Consider the following 14,161-nt stretch of genomic DNA (forward strand, 5'->3'; position numbering starts at 1 on the left):
TGTTAAAGTTAGGACTAATACGATAGTTTAACGTTATTAAATGGAGTCCTAATAAACAAGTGCGCGTCAAATTTTTAAAAACAGACACAGCAATATAAAGACGCCAGCAAGAAAAAAATCTGTGTATGGCGAAGTTTGATTGGAAAATAAATGCCTTAATTTATCTTTGAAAATTTAGTTTGGGTATTGGGTTTTGGACCTCCCTAGGCGGGCAGTCACGTGACCAATGGTGATTGGCTCTTCTGAATTTCAATTATCTCAATATTAGAAGAAAAGTTTTTCAGGACTGTGTGATATATATATTCAATAGAGTATTTAGCGATTTAACTCCAGAAAACACTGCATATGACGGACTGTGTTCATAAGGTCCCCAGTATTTAGTTAACAGGTCCCGTTGGATACATAGGACATGCCTGACTTTTTCCATGTAGACCTAAACTGTATTTGTGGTTCTTTTGTTTAGATAACATGTGGAAAAGCTTAGCGGTTATAACAATTATCATTTGTGGAATAATTTCTACAGGTAAGGTATTTTTTTATATCTATAATGTAGCTTCCAATTTCAAAAGATATTATCAGTCTATGTAATGATCATATCGAATTTAAAGCTTTTACTTAAAGTGAAAAGAATCTTTCTTCTTCTGAAGTTTAACTGACGATTGCTATCTTAAACACAGCTCTTACTCTCAGCAAGTAAAACCTGCGAAGTCAATTGCTCTGTTGATGTGTTTTATGTAGGAATCATCAATTGAAATCGAATAGCTTAGATTTCTTATGGATATGATGATCAGAGAAACAGATAACACGGAGGTTTATTGGCTGAGTGGCTGAATAATACGATTGTTGGTTCCCTTCTATAGTAAACGAGGAGAGATTTTGATTTTTATTCTATAGATTTCAAGTGAAAGCATCTGTGGAAGGAAATTTTATCGGCTTTCAAAAGACAATGTACAGAAACATTATTCACGCACCTCTTAACTGGTTGTCACCCCTGAATGGTGATTATTTGGCATCCGTCAAAGTAACTCGTTTTTTTTTCTGGCTTTTCTTATCTGTGTCGACTTGAAATTAAAATTATACAAAAAATATTTGAAAAATATACTCTTCCGCTAACGAGCTTTCTCTTTCTTTTCTCAAACATTACATGTATGCGAATAACTTATGAACGCATAAAATCCTTTCTATTGCCCAAATAGAAGCTGATTTACTAGGTATTCTGAATACTTGTTTGCCTCTTTCGATCTCCTTATCAACAAAAAGAATTATATGGAAACTGCTAAAGCGTGTTTGACATAAGCTTTTTGCAATAATACATCGACAATATAATAAACGAACGCTTCGCACTTCTGAAAACACGCAGAATCTATTCAGATTATTTGATATATGGGGATTGGGGGGAAAGGCTAATTCAGGGAAGAAAAATGTCTTGAACAATAAAACAGTAATTTGGAATAGCATTACACTCCTGTCTAGTCTGGAGCAGAGAAGTAGCTTTTTACCTATTTTTTTACCTATATCGTCAGTCGTGTTTTTTGGTAATTAGCCGATCAGAAGATAGTCTGAGGTTCCTGCACGGTGTTTACGGACGCTATACACGGTGTATTCCCTATTGTCTGACGACAATTTAACTTGTCAATCGATCATTAGAGGTAATTTATCGGCTCCAAAAACCAAATTTACTTATCGCACTCATAATTATAACATTGCCACTTTATAGTTTAATTAGTGTGAGAAGATTCCGCAAAAATTTTAGTTTTATTTTGAAAGACTGCTATTCATTCAAGAAAACAGAGACTTTTCAAATTTTGAACACGTAGGAAGAAGGTATACATAGTATAATGTCATATTACTTTAAGAATAAAAATGTTTTATTATTTCAAAACGTTTTATATTCAGACTTTAATTTACTCAGATTTTACCCCCAATAAACTAAAATGTTGTTTTTTTGCAACAGTCCCATGAAGAATGTCATTGGTAGGTGGGCTTGTAATTCATTTCTAGACACCGAGAAATGATAAATAGATTGCAAGGACTCTATAACTATTTTCAAAGTCGCCAGTTTTTCGCCAAATAAAAACTAAATGTTTCTTTTCGTACATTAGTGCTATCTTTAACTTTAATTGGTCGATATTCTTCGAGGCATCAAATTAACTTTAATTTATTGCCTTTTATGACAATCTCAGTAACAAAGATATATTTACTACCAGTGAATAGTGATATACTTTGTGTAATGCATCCAGTTTGCTTCATGATAAAACCTTACAAGGAGTTTCTAAATCATTCCAGTCAGTCGCTGTTACTTGAAGAATTTATTTTTAAGTGCCCAGAAAATGTTTTCAAAACATCAAATCGTTATTTTCGGTAGTAAATATTTAAAATAAGTGAAAAGAAACAGACGAATTAAAAAAAAAAGTCATAAAAGAATTTCAAGTATGTACTCTGAAAATTTTCTCAACATGTAATTATTACAAAATCCTATTATATATGAAATAAAACGTCTATATAAGCAAAGGTTCATTTTAACAAAATATGTAGAAAAATATGACTGATAAATTATAATTCTTATAAAATTCCGTTCAGAATACATTGTTTTGTCTTCCTTTCTCGGTTAAATCTATTTATTTTTTCATCGCAGTGTTATATATTTCTTTTTGATGGCGCTTTTTCTAGTAATTGTTCTTTAGCGTAAATTGATTTTTCTAATTCGGTTGACACTCGATATATATAATTTTTATGAAATTTTCTGGTAAATACACATATTAACACTATGATGAATAATATTGCTTGTTTTCCCTTGACCTAGACGGATGGGCATTTTTTAATTGATTTACAATTGTATTCAATATTATCTAGTGGCAGTAGACCCTCAACAGGTAAACATTATCACCCCCATAATAAGTCTGTTTACCTGCTTATAAAATAATCAGAGTGCATGCCATGAAATGTCATGTTAATGCGATAAACCCATACTCGCGATGTTATCGATCAAGGCTCAGCCCAACATCTCGCTCAGAGAGCGCCCTCGTGACCAACAGACGAGAAGAAATTCACACCTGGCGACGTTTCCCTGGAGTCGCGTGCTTCCAATCGTCTGCCAAACCTTTTGAAATTGTCGTATTCTGTCCGCCATCCCTATCACTACTCCATGGCCCTTGCTGTCTCGAGTGGGGGACCGACTCTAATCAACGGACGATTGTTCCTTAGACAGATTACACACACAAAACAAAACCTTTTAATTTACTTGGGTTTAATTCCCTAACTCCTTCGCTCTTAAGCCCAGCCCTGTCTCAATTTGACGTAAAAACTTGCGTTTTATCAGTTCCGGCATCTGCCACTATAAGTCTAGAACAATTACCAAAAATGTTAATACATTATCTAAACAATGCAAACATAAAAAAAGAAAATAAAAAGGATCGACCAGGTGACCAGTGTTTTATTTACATAAATTGAAAAGATCATATTTTATCGGAATGGGCATCTAAGAGGCGACGTTTTCCTATCAGTAAGAACGATAAGTAATAGTAAGACTAGTCTTTGTCATTGATTGGCGCGATAACGAATCTTTTTGTTTAAGATTTGTGTCTCAATGAGGAGACTCTTGCTGACATTAGAAATATGTCCGAAATTTTACTCCTCTTATAGCTGGTGTATTTTAAATTCACTTTTTAAAGGGTATTTTACAAAATGTAACGAAGCGGACAACTATGAATTATTGCATACAGACAGGCGGATTTCCTAGGTCATTGGTTCTTTAAACTCATTCAATAATGTTACAATTCCCATTTTAAAAAATAATTTATGAAAAAGTCACGCCCAAATATATTTAATATAGATTAAATAGCAATCTTTTAACCAAAGATTGGAGTTATTTACTAAGATATAATCAAGCGAAACCGATAGGCCTAAGTCAAACTGACATTGAATATCATTTTAATTCAATGAAAGATTTAATAAATAAAATAAGTCGAAAAATAGAATTCAAAAAATGCTGATCAATTTACCGAAAATCCTATCAAATTCAATAACAGTCTTAAACATAGTATACTTCGGCCTCAGTAACACAATATGGGAAGGTCCAGTTTTCTGGAGGGCGGGGAATCACAGGGCTCTATATCTTAAACATCTAAGAGAATTTTACCCGTTTTTTCCTTTGTTCCCCACCCAACATAAAAATATTGACCTGAATTTTATTGGTAATTCTTGATAATTCATGCTCCCCTCGGTTTCTCCCTGTTCATCTTTTAAAAATAGAGAGCGAGCTTTTTCCCGGGAAAGGTTTCTATACGAGTGCACGCGACCTTGTGTATGTTGTAACCGGAAGGTGATGAGGTGCGTTGGAGTAAACCCTGCTGTTTATGTCGTAAACTTAACACATTATAACTTGTTATTACGGAGCAGGTTTTTTATTCAAGCCTTTGTTGTGTTAAGACACCGACTAACAGTCGGCAACACTAGTGTACAAAGTTCAAAAGTTTGTGTAAATGCATTCTGCCATTGCATTGATTGATCGTTCAAATTCTCGTCTGCTCTCACGCAGAGAGAGCTCGGCGCTGCTGGCGCCCCCACGCGCCGATCCGTTCAAATTTAGGTGATTATTTTTAAATTTATAAAATCAATTATAAAAATGTCCCTGTTACAGAATGACAAGCATCAAGAGTCTTGTGTAATTGATCTTCTCTGGAATCAATAAAGGAATTTAAAAACGAACATCAATTCGTAATTCAACACTTTAAAAGCCTGTCATTGTGAAAGCGCTTTTGAAATATGTTAACAAACGAAGTTTTACAACAGAACACAATACACCTACATGAAAATAAACAAAATAAACGGTATTCAATTTTTCAGAGACAAAACAGAATAGTTTTATTCAATTCATTTTATCAATAGGTGATATTAAATAATTAAGTTGAATTTCTTTTCTTTTTTCCAGAGGCCGCAAATTGCACAGTGGATAACAAGCATTTTTACAAAGAGGGCGACCATTGGAACCCTGTAAAGGATTCTCAAAAGATAGGCGCGGGTTGTGTGAACTGTACCTGCTTTCACGATGTAAGTTTCCTTCAGATGAACAGTCAATTTTATACCCAACTGACTTCATTCAAACGCCGATTACCCGTGCGTCTGCGCCATTATCCTCGATTTGGCGGGAAGCCGCCTCGTGTCGTCGTGAAATCGTGAGAAAGTCTGGCTCAATTCGGCGTTTGTTTGAGCGCCTCTTTCTCACAAAGAGACAGAGGATTATGACACAAATTTGTGATTTAGAAAACAAACAAATTTTATCGTGAATATAAAAATATCATAATTAAACCTGGCGATATGAAAAGTTGGTCTAAAGTCGCATGTCTGCACCGCTAAATATCTTAACTATATTTCTTTTTATGAAACCATTGAAAAATTAATGAAACGACATAGTTCATATTTACTAGTTTGTCTGAGAACAAAGTGTAAATAAATACTTGAAATCAAATTCATAAAAGGTTATGTGAAAGATCAAAAAAGCTTTCATCAACATTTATCTGTTCAAATTGACCATTTCATGAAAAGAAATGTGGAATTTTTATGTTTACAATTTTTCTTTTCTTTTCCCTCAAAAATAATATTAATTTTTTTCCCCCGAGATAATCAGCAAGATTTTTTTTTATCTCGATATGCAGAAAACAAGAAACAAAGAGACGCGTCATGAAATACTTTTTGATATAAATTACATTTATTGTGAAAACTTGTCTGTAACTTACTGTGAATACTTTCTGAAATCAGTGTAACTTATTGTAATTTCTTGCTCTTATCAATGAAAATTATTGTAATTATTTTCTGATATCAATGTAACTTATTGTAAATACTTGCTCTTATCAATGTAACTTATTGTACTTACTTGCTCTTGTCATCGTAACGTATTGTAATTACTTGCTCTTATCAATGTAACTTGTATTTTTTTCGGATATCAAGGTAACTAATTAAGGTCTTCCGACTTCCTTCGGAAGACCTTATTGTTTTCCGTCTGTTTTCTATTATTATTATTATTATTATTCTTTTTTTCATAGTTATGGCGATATCTCAGCTGTGAGTGAGCAGATTTCAGAGATTTTTTCGCGGAAGATGCATCATGTAAATATCTCCAGACGTGTTTTTCATTTTTTCAAAATTCACTTCTGTTCGCGATTTTTGGGGAAATTTGTATTTTTTAAATGGCATTTTGTCCAGAATTTTTCTCGACAACGGCTAAAGATATGAAATTGAAACTCAATGAATAAATAGAACATCAAATTCCAATATGGGGAACGACCTTTATTTTTCGTCGTCGGCACTTCCGGTCGCAAACGGAAGTGAATTCAAAAAGTTCAATTTTTCAACTTTTTTGTTTTTCAATATTTTGCTTTAGGATTTACAAGGTTTATAGAGTGTTTTACAAGAATTCTAAATATGTATTCAATATTTTGATGCGTGCATTTATTGCAAAGATATGACCGATCCAAACTTTGTCCCACTGTCTGGGGTTCGAATCCTTCTGGAGGTAGTTAATTTTTTTTTCTTTGTTTTTCTCTTTTTTTCAGTTGCTAATGGCTTCTCTCTCTTTAAAAACATGTATGGTAGTTTTTGCTGATTTTTAAAAGCTTTTTTTGTCAGAGATTCTGTAGAAAACCTTTCGACATATACTGAATATCTTTGCATCTATAATATGTCCTTCTAAAACTATTTTAAGGATTTCATTCTTGTCCCCAAAGCTTGACCCATTCAAAAGTTGTCACCCCTTTTGCAATAAAACCTTGTTATCGCTACTCCTCCGAAACCGTAAAGCGTAGAGATTCCAAGCCTTCAGCAGTGTCTTCGACTCATTTAATACTCTCTTCATTCTATCATTGCAAAAGCATTCTTTGGTCCCTTGTATGAGTTACTGCCCCTGAAAGTTTATGCTGCTTACATTTAATGAACCTTTTTTAAAACGGTGTATCCTAGAGACATGGGACCAACTGCATCGGCATGTTTGACTTTGACCTTGAAATATAGGTCAAGGTCAAAGTCATTTAAAAACATAAGAAATTCCTTATATATGTGTAAAATAAAGCAATTCACCAAATGACCTTGAACTTTGACCTTGACCTTTAGCCTTGACATTGGGTCAAATGAAAAGTAAGGACATGCATCCAGCTCCAGTATCAGGTAAAAACATAGAAAGTAAAGATTTCCTTGTTTTGTTTTTTTTTTTTTTTTTTTTTTTTTTTTTTTTTTTTGTTTTTTTTTTTTTTAAATGAACTTGACCTTTGATCTTGACCCAAAGGTCACAATCAGACTTAAAGATGTGAAAGTAGTTACAATTCTTAGTTTAAAAGAGGCATAAAATAAATAATTCATTCCCCCCCCCCCTTCTTAAAAAAAATCACATCAACAACAACGTAGAATATTTCTGTAAAATTCAAACCAGACCTCGGATCGACAACATACTTGGTACATATGTAGTATAGACCTCAGAGAAACTTTCTTGAGAGTTTTACGGTGAGTCTTATAAGTTTATAGAAGTCATGAAGTTTCACGGCAAGAACTGCAAGTTCTGTTGTGTATGAAATTAAAGTGCAGGTGAACGAAGAAATGATCTAAACCTTTTATCGGCTATTTCTTCAGATGTCGTTAGTAGCATTCGATTTTCCTGATATGGTACGACATTTTAATACGAAGCATTCTCTCTTTCTTTTACATTTGGAATTTATTTGATTTTTATTTAGAATTAATCAGTTTCCAGAAATAGCGATTTTCGGTATATTAAAAACAGTTCTCGCTTTCATTGTCGTGTTTCCCTTCTAAAAATGCATGTTGGGAGTTTAATTTGTGCTACACATATTTAATTTAACCCAAAGAAATGCTTATTTAAATGTTTCATATTTATTTCAGGATATTCAGTCAGAAATGTTAAAATCCGAACCCGATCTTTTAAGCTTACAACTAAGCTATTTTCCAAAAATTCAGCATGCTCACAATATCGATGAATCGGGCTACAGTCCATTAATACATTTTCATTAGGGAACAGTGTTAACGTTTTCTCACGCACACCCGTCCCTTTTTATTAAGGTCTTCCGACTTCCTTCGGAAGACCTTATTGTTTTCCGTCTGTTTTCTATTATTATTATTATTATTATTCTTTTTTTCATAGTTATGGCGATATCTCAGCTGTGAGTGAGCAGATTTCAGAGATTTTTTCGCGGAAGATGCATCATGTAAATATCTCCAGACGTGTTTTTCATTTTTTCAAAATTCACTTCTGTTCGCGATTTTTGGGGAAATTTGTATTTTTTAAATGGCATTTTGTCCAGAATTTTTCTCGACAACGGCTAAAGATATGAAATTGAAACTCAATGAATAAATAGAACATCAAATTCCAATATGGGGAACGACCTTTATTTTTCGTCGTCGGCACTTCCGGTCGCAAACGGAAGTGAATTCAAAAAGTTCAATTTTTCAACTTTTTTGTTTTTCAATATTTTGCTTTAGGATTTACAAGGTTTATAGAGTGTTTTACAAGAATTCTAAATATGTATTCAATATTTTGATGCGTGCATTTATTGCAAAGATATGACCGATCCAAACTTTGTCCCACTGTCTGGGGTTCGAATCCTTCTGGAGGTAGTTAATTTTTTTTTCTTTGTTTTTCTCTTTTTTTCAGTTGCTAATGGCTTCTCTCTCTTTAAAAACATGTATGGTAGTTTTTGCTGATTTTTAAAAGCTTTTTTTGTCAGAGATTCTGTAGAAAACCTTTCGACATATACTGAATATCTTTGCATCTATAATATGTCCTTCTAAAACTATTTTAAGGATTTCATTCTTGTCCCCAAAGCTTGACCCATTCAAAAGTTGTCACCCCTTTTGCAATAAAACCTTGTTATCGCTACTCCTCCGAAACCGTAAAGCGTAGAGATTCCAAGCCTTCAGCAGTGTCTTCGACTCATTTAATACTCTCTTCATTCTATCATTGCAAAAGCATTCTTTGGTCCCTTGTATGAGTTACTGCCCCTGAAAGTTTATGCTGCTTACATTTAATGAACCTTTTTTAAAACGGTGTATCCTAGAGACATGGGACCAACTGCATCGGCATGTTTGACTTTGACCTTGAAATATAGGTCAAGGTCAAAGTCATTTAAAAACATAAGAAATTCCTTATATATGTGTAAAATAAAGCAATTCACCAAATGACCTTGAACTTTGACCTTGACCTTTAGCCTTGACATTGGGTCAAATGAAAAGTAAGGACATGCATCCAGCTCCAGTATCAGGTAAAAACATAGAAAGTAAAGATTTCCTTGTTTTGTTTTTTTTTTTTTTTTTTTTTTTTTTTTTTTTTTGTTTTTTTTTTTTTTAAATGAACTTGACCTTTGATCTTGACCCAAAGGTCACAATCAGACTTAAAGATGTGAAAGTAGTTACAATTCTTAGTTTAAAAGAGGCATAAAATAAATAATTCATTCCCCCCCCCCCCTTCTTAAAAAAAATCACATCAACAACAACGTAGAATATTTCTGTAAAATTCAAACCAGACCTCGGATCGACAACATACTTGGTACATATGTAGTATAGACCTCAGAGAAACTTTCTTGAGAGTTTTACGGTGAGTCTTATAAGTTTATAGAAGTCATGAAGTTTCACGGCAAGAACTGCAAGTTCTGTTGTGTATGAAATTAAAGTGCAGGTGAACGAAGAAATGATCTAAACCTTTTATCGGCTATTTCTTCAGATGTCGTTAGTAGCATTCGATTTTCCTGATATGGTACGACATTTTAATACGAAGCATTCTCTCTTTCTTTTACATTTGGAATTTATTTGATTTTTATTTAGAATTAATCAGTTTCCAGAAATAGCGATTTTCGGTATATTAAAAACAGTTCTCGCTTTCATTGTCGTGTTTCCCTTCTAAAAATGCATGTTGGGAGTTTAATTTGTGCTACACATATTTAATTTAACCCAAAGAAATGCTTATTTAAATGTTTCATATTTATTTCAGGATATTCAGTCAGAAATGTTAAAATCCGAACCCGATCTTTTAAGCTTACAACTAAGCTATTTTCCAAAAATTCAGCATGCTCACAATATCGATGAATCGGGCTACAGTCCATTAATACATTTTCATTAGGGAACAGTGTTAACGTTTTCTCACGCACACCCGTCCCTTTTTATTAAGGTCTTCCGACTTCCTTCGGAAGACCTTATTGTTTTCCGTCTGTTTTCTATTATTATTATTATTATTATTCTTTTTTTCATAGTTATGGCGATATCTCAGCTGTGAGTGAGCAGATTTCAGAGATTTTTTCGCGGAAGATGCATCATGTAAATATCTCCAGACGTGTTTTTCATTTTTTCAAAATTCACTTCTGTTCGCGATTTTTGGGGAAATTTGTATTTTTTAAATGGCATTTTGTCCAGAATTTTTCTCGACAACGGCTAAAGATATGAAATTGAAACTCAATGAATAAATAGAACATCAAATTCCAATATGGGGAACGACCTTTATTTTTCGTCGTCGGCACTTCCGGTCGCAAACGGAAGTGAATTCAAAAAGTTCAATTTTTCAACTTTTTTGTTTTTCAATATTTTGCTTTAGGATTTACAAGGTTTATAGAGTGTTTTACAAGAATTCTAAATATGTATTCAATATTTTGATGCGTGCATTTATTGCAAAGATATGACCGATCCAAACTTTGTCCCACTGTCTGGGGTTCGAATCCTTCTGGAGGTAGTTAATTTTTTTTTCTTTGTTTTTCTCTTTTTTTCAGTTGCTAATGGCTTCTCTCTCTTTAAAAACATGTATGGTAGTTTTTGCTGATTTTTAAAAGCTTTTTTTGTCAGAGATTCTGTAGAAAACCTTTCGACATATACTGAATATCTTTGCATCTATAATATGTCCTTCTAAAACTATTTTAAGGATTTCATTCTTGTCCCCAAAGCTTGACCCATTCAAAAGTTGTCACCCCTTTTGCAATAAAACCTTGTTATCGCTACTCCTCCGAAACCGTAAAGCGTAGAGATTCCAAGCCTTCAGCAGTGTCTTCGACTCATTTAATACTCTCTTCATTCTATCATTGCAAAAGCATTCTTTGGTCCCTTGTATGAGTTACTGCCCCTGAAAGTTTATGCTGCTTACATTTAATGAACCTTTTTTAAAACGGTGTATCCTAGAGACATGGGACCAACTGCATCGGCATGTTTGACTTTGACCTTGAAATATAGGTCAAGGTCAAAGTCATTTAAAAACATAAGAAATTCCTTATATATGTGTAAAATAAAGCAATTCACCAAATGACCTTGAACTTTGACCTTGACCTTTAGCCTTGACATTGGGTCAAATGAAAAGTAAGGACATGCATCCAGCTCCAGTATCAGGTAAAAACATAGAAAGTAAAGATTTCCTTGTTTTGTTTTGTTTTTTTTTTTTTTTGTTTTTTTTTTTTTTGTTTTTTTTTTTTAAATGACCTTGACCTTTGATCTTGACCCAAAGGTCACAATCAGACTTAAAGATGTGAAAGTAGTTACAATTCTTAGTTTAAAAGAGGCATAAAATAAATAATTCATTCCCCCCCCCCCTTCTTAAAAAAAATCACATCAACAACAACGTAGAATATTTCTGTAAAATTCAAACCAGACCTCGGATCGACAACATACTTGGTACATATGTAGTATAGACCTCAGAGAAACTTTCTTGAGAGTTTTACGGTGAGTCTTATAAGTTTATAGAAGTCATGAAGTTTCACGGCAAGAACTACAAGTTCTGTTGTGTATGAAATTAAAGTGCAGGTGAACGAAGAAATGATCTAAACCTTTTATCGGCTATTTCTTCAGATGTCGTTAGTAGCATTCGATTTTCCTGATATGGTACGACATTTTAATACCAAGCATTCTCTCTTTCTTTTACATTTGGAATTTATTTGATTTTTATTTAGAATTAATCAGTTTCCAGAAATAGCGATTTTCGGTATATTAAAAACAGTTCTCGCTTTCATTGTCGTGTTTCCCTTCTAAAAATGCATGTTGGGAGTTTAATTTGTGCTACACATATTTAATTTAACCCAAAGAAATGCTTATTTAAATGTTTCATATTTATTTCAGGATATTCAGTCAGAAATGTTAAAATCCGAACCCGATCTTTTAAGCTTACAACTAAGCTATTTTCCAAAAATTCAGCATGCTCACAATATCGATGAATCGGGCTACAGTCCATTAATACATTTTCATTAGGGAACAGTGTTAACGTTTTCTCACGCACACCCGTCCCTTTTTATTAAGGTCTTCCGACTTCCTTCGGAAGACCTTATTGTTTTCCGTCTGTTTTCTATTATTATTATTATTATTATTCTTTTTTTCATAGTTATGGCGATATCTCAGCTGTGAGTGAGCAGATTTCAGAGATTTTTTCGCGGAAGATGCATCATGTAAATATCTCCAGACGTGTTTTTCATTTTTTCAAAATTCACTTCTGTTCGCGATTTTTGGGGAAATTTGTATTTTTTAAATGGCATTTTGTCCAGAATTTTTCTCGACAACGGCTAAAGATATGAAATTGAAACTCAATGAATAAATAGAACATCAAATTCCAATATGGGGAACGACCTTTATTTTTCGTCGTCGGCACTTCCGGTCGCAAACGGAAGTGAATTCAAAAAGTTCAATTTTTCAACTTTTTTGTTTTTCAATATTTTGCTTTAGGATTTACAAGGTTTATAGAGTGTTTTACAAGAATTCTAAATATGTATTCAATATTTTGATGCGTGCATTTATTGCAAAGATATGACCGATCCAAACTTTGTCCCACTGTCTGGGGTTCGAATCCTTCTGGAGGTAGTTAATTTTTTTTTCTTTGTTTTTCTCTTTTTTTCAGTTGCTAATGGCTTCTCTCTCTTTAAAAACATGTATGGTAGTTTTTGCTGATTTTTAAAAGCTTTTTTTGTCAGAGATTCTGTAGAAAACCTTTCGACATATACTGAATATCTTTGCATCTATAATATGTCCTTCTAAAACTATTTTAAGGATTTCATTCTTGTCCCCAAAGCTTGACCCATTCAAAAGTTGTCACCCCTTTTGCAATAAAACCTTGTTATCGCTACTCCTCCGAAACCGTAAAGCGTAGAGATTCCAAGCCTTCAGCAGTGTCTTCGACTCATTTAATACTCTCTTCATTCTATCATTGCAAAAGCATTCTTTGGTCCCTTGTATGAGTTACTGCCCCTGAAAGTTTATGCTGCTTACATTTAATGAACCTTTTTTAAAACGGTGTATCCTAGAGACATGGGACCAACTGCATCGGCATGTTTGACTTTGACCTTGAAATATAGGTCAAGGTCAAAGTCATTTAAAAACATAAGAAATTCCTTATATATGTGTAAAATAAAGCAATTCACCAAATGACCTTGAACTTTGACCTTGACCTTTAGCCTTGACATTGGGTCAAATGAAAAGTAAGGACATGCATCCAGCTCCAGTATCAGGTAAAAACATAGAAAGTAAAGATTTCCTTGTTTTGTTTTTTTTTTTTTTTTTTTTTTTTTTTTTTTTTTTTTTGTTTTTTTTTTTTTAAATGAACTTGACCTTTGATCTTGACCCAAAGGTCACAATCAGACTTAAAGATGTGAAAGTAGTTACAATTCTTAGTTTAAAAGAGGCATAAAATAAATAATTCATTCCCCCCCCCCCTTCTTAAAAAAAATCACATCAACAACAACGTAGAATATTTCTGTAAAATTCAAACCAGACCTCGGATCGACAACATACTTGGTACATATGTAGTATAGACCTCAGAGAAACTTTCTTGAGAGTTTTACGGTGAGTCTTATAAGTTTATAGAAGTCATGAAGTTTCACGGCAAGAACTGCAAGTTCTGTTGTGTATGAAATTAAAGTGCAGGTGAACGAAGAAATGATCTAAACCTTTTATCGGCTATTTCTTCAGATGTCGTTAGTAGCATTCGATTTTCCTGATATGGTACGACATTTTAATACGAAGCATTCTCTCTTTCTTTTACATTTGGAATTTATTTGATTTTTATTTAGAATTAATCAGTTTCCAGAAATAGCGATTTTCGGTATATTAAAAACAGTTCTCGCTTTCATTGTCGTGTTTCCCTTCTAAAAATGCATGTTGGGAGTTTAATTTGTGCTACACATATTTAATTTAACCCAAAGAAATGCTT

The 14,161-nt window shown here is 33.2% G+C and overlaps 1 protein-coding gene across 1 annotated transcript in view; it reads left to right on the forward strand.

The window, feature by feature from the left end:
- Positions 1–322: 322 nt before the first annotated feature.
- The window catches only part of LOC133192029 (chordin-like), a 28,252-nt gene continuing 14,413 nt past the window's right edge, over positions 323–14,161 (forward strand). The window contains exons 1-2 of the mRNA XM_061327868.1: positions 323–523; positions 4,931–5,049. Of these exons, the coding sequence (XP_061183852.1) occupies positions 469–523; positions 4,931–5,049 (174 nt within the window). The 5' untranslated portion in view covers positions 323–468. The remainder of the gene's footprint in view (positions 524–4,930; positions 5,050–14,161) is intronic.

This window comes from Saccostrea echinata, unplaced genomic scaffold (genome assembly GCF_033153115.1).
Source record: "Saccostrea echinata isolate AGI-Se365-2 ecotype Australia unplaced genomic scaffold, CSIRO_AGI_Sech_v1 ptg000001l, whole genome shotgun sequence".
NCBI classification, from domain to species: Eukaryota; Metazoa; Mollusca; class Bivalvia; order Ostreida; family Ostreidae; genus Saccostrea; species Saccostrea echinata.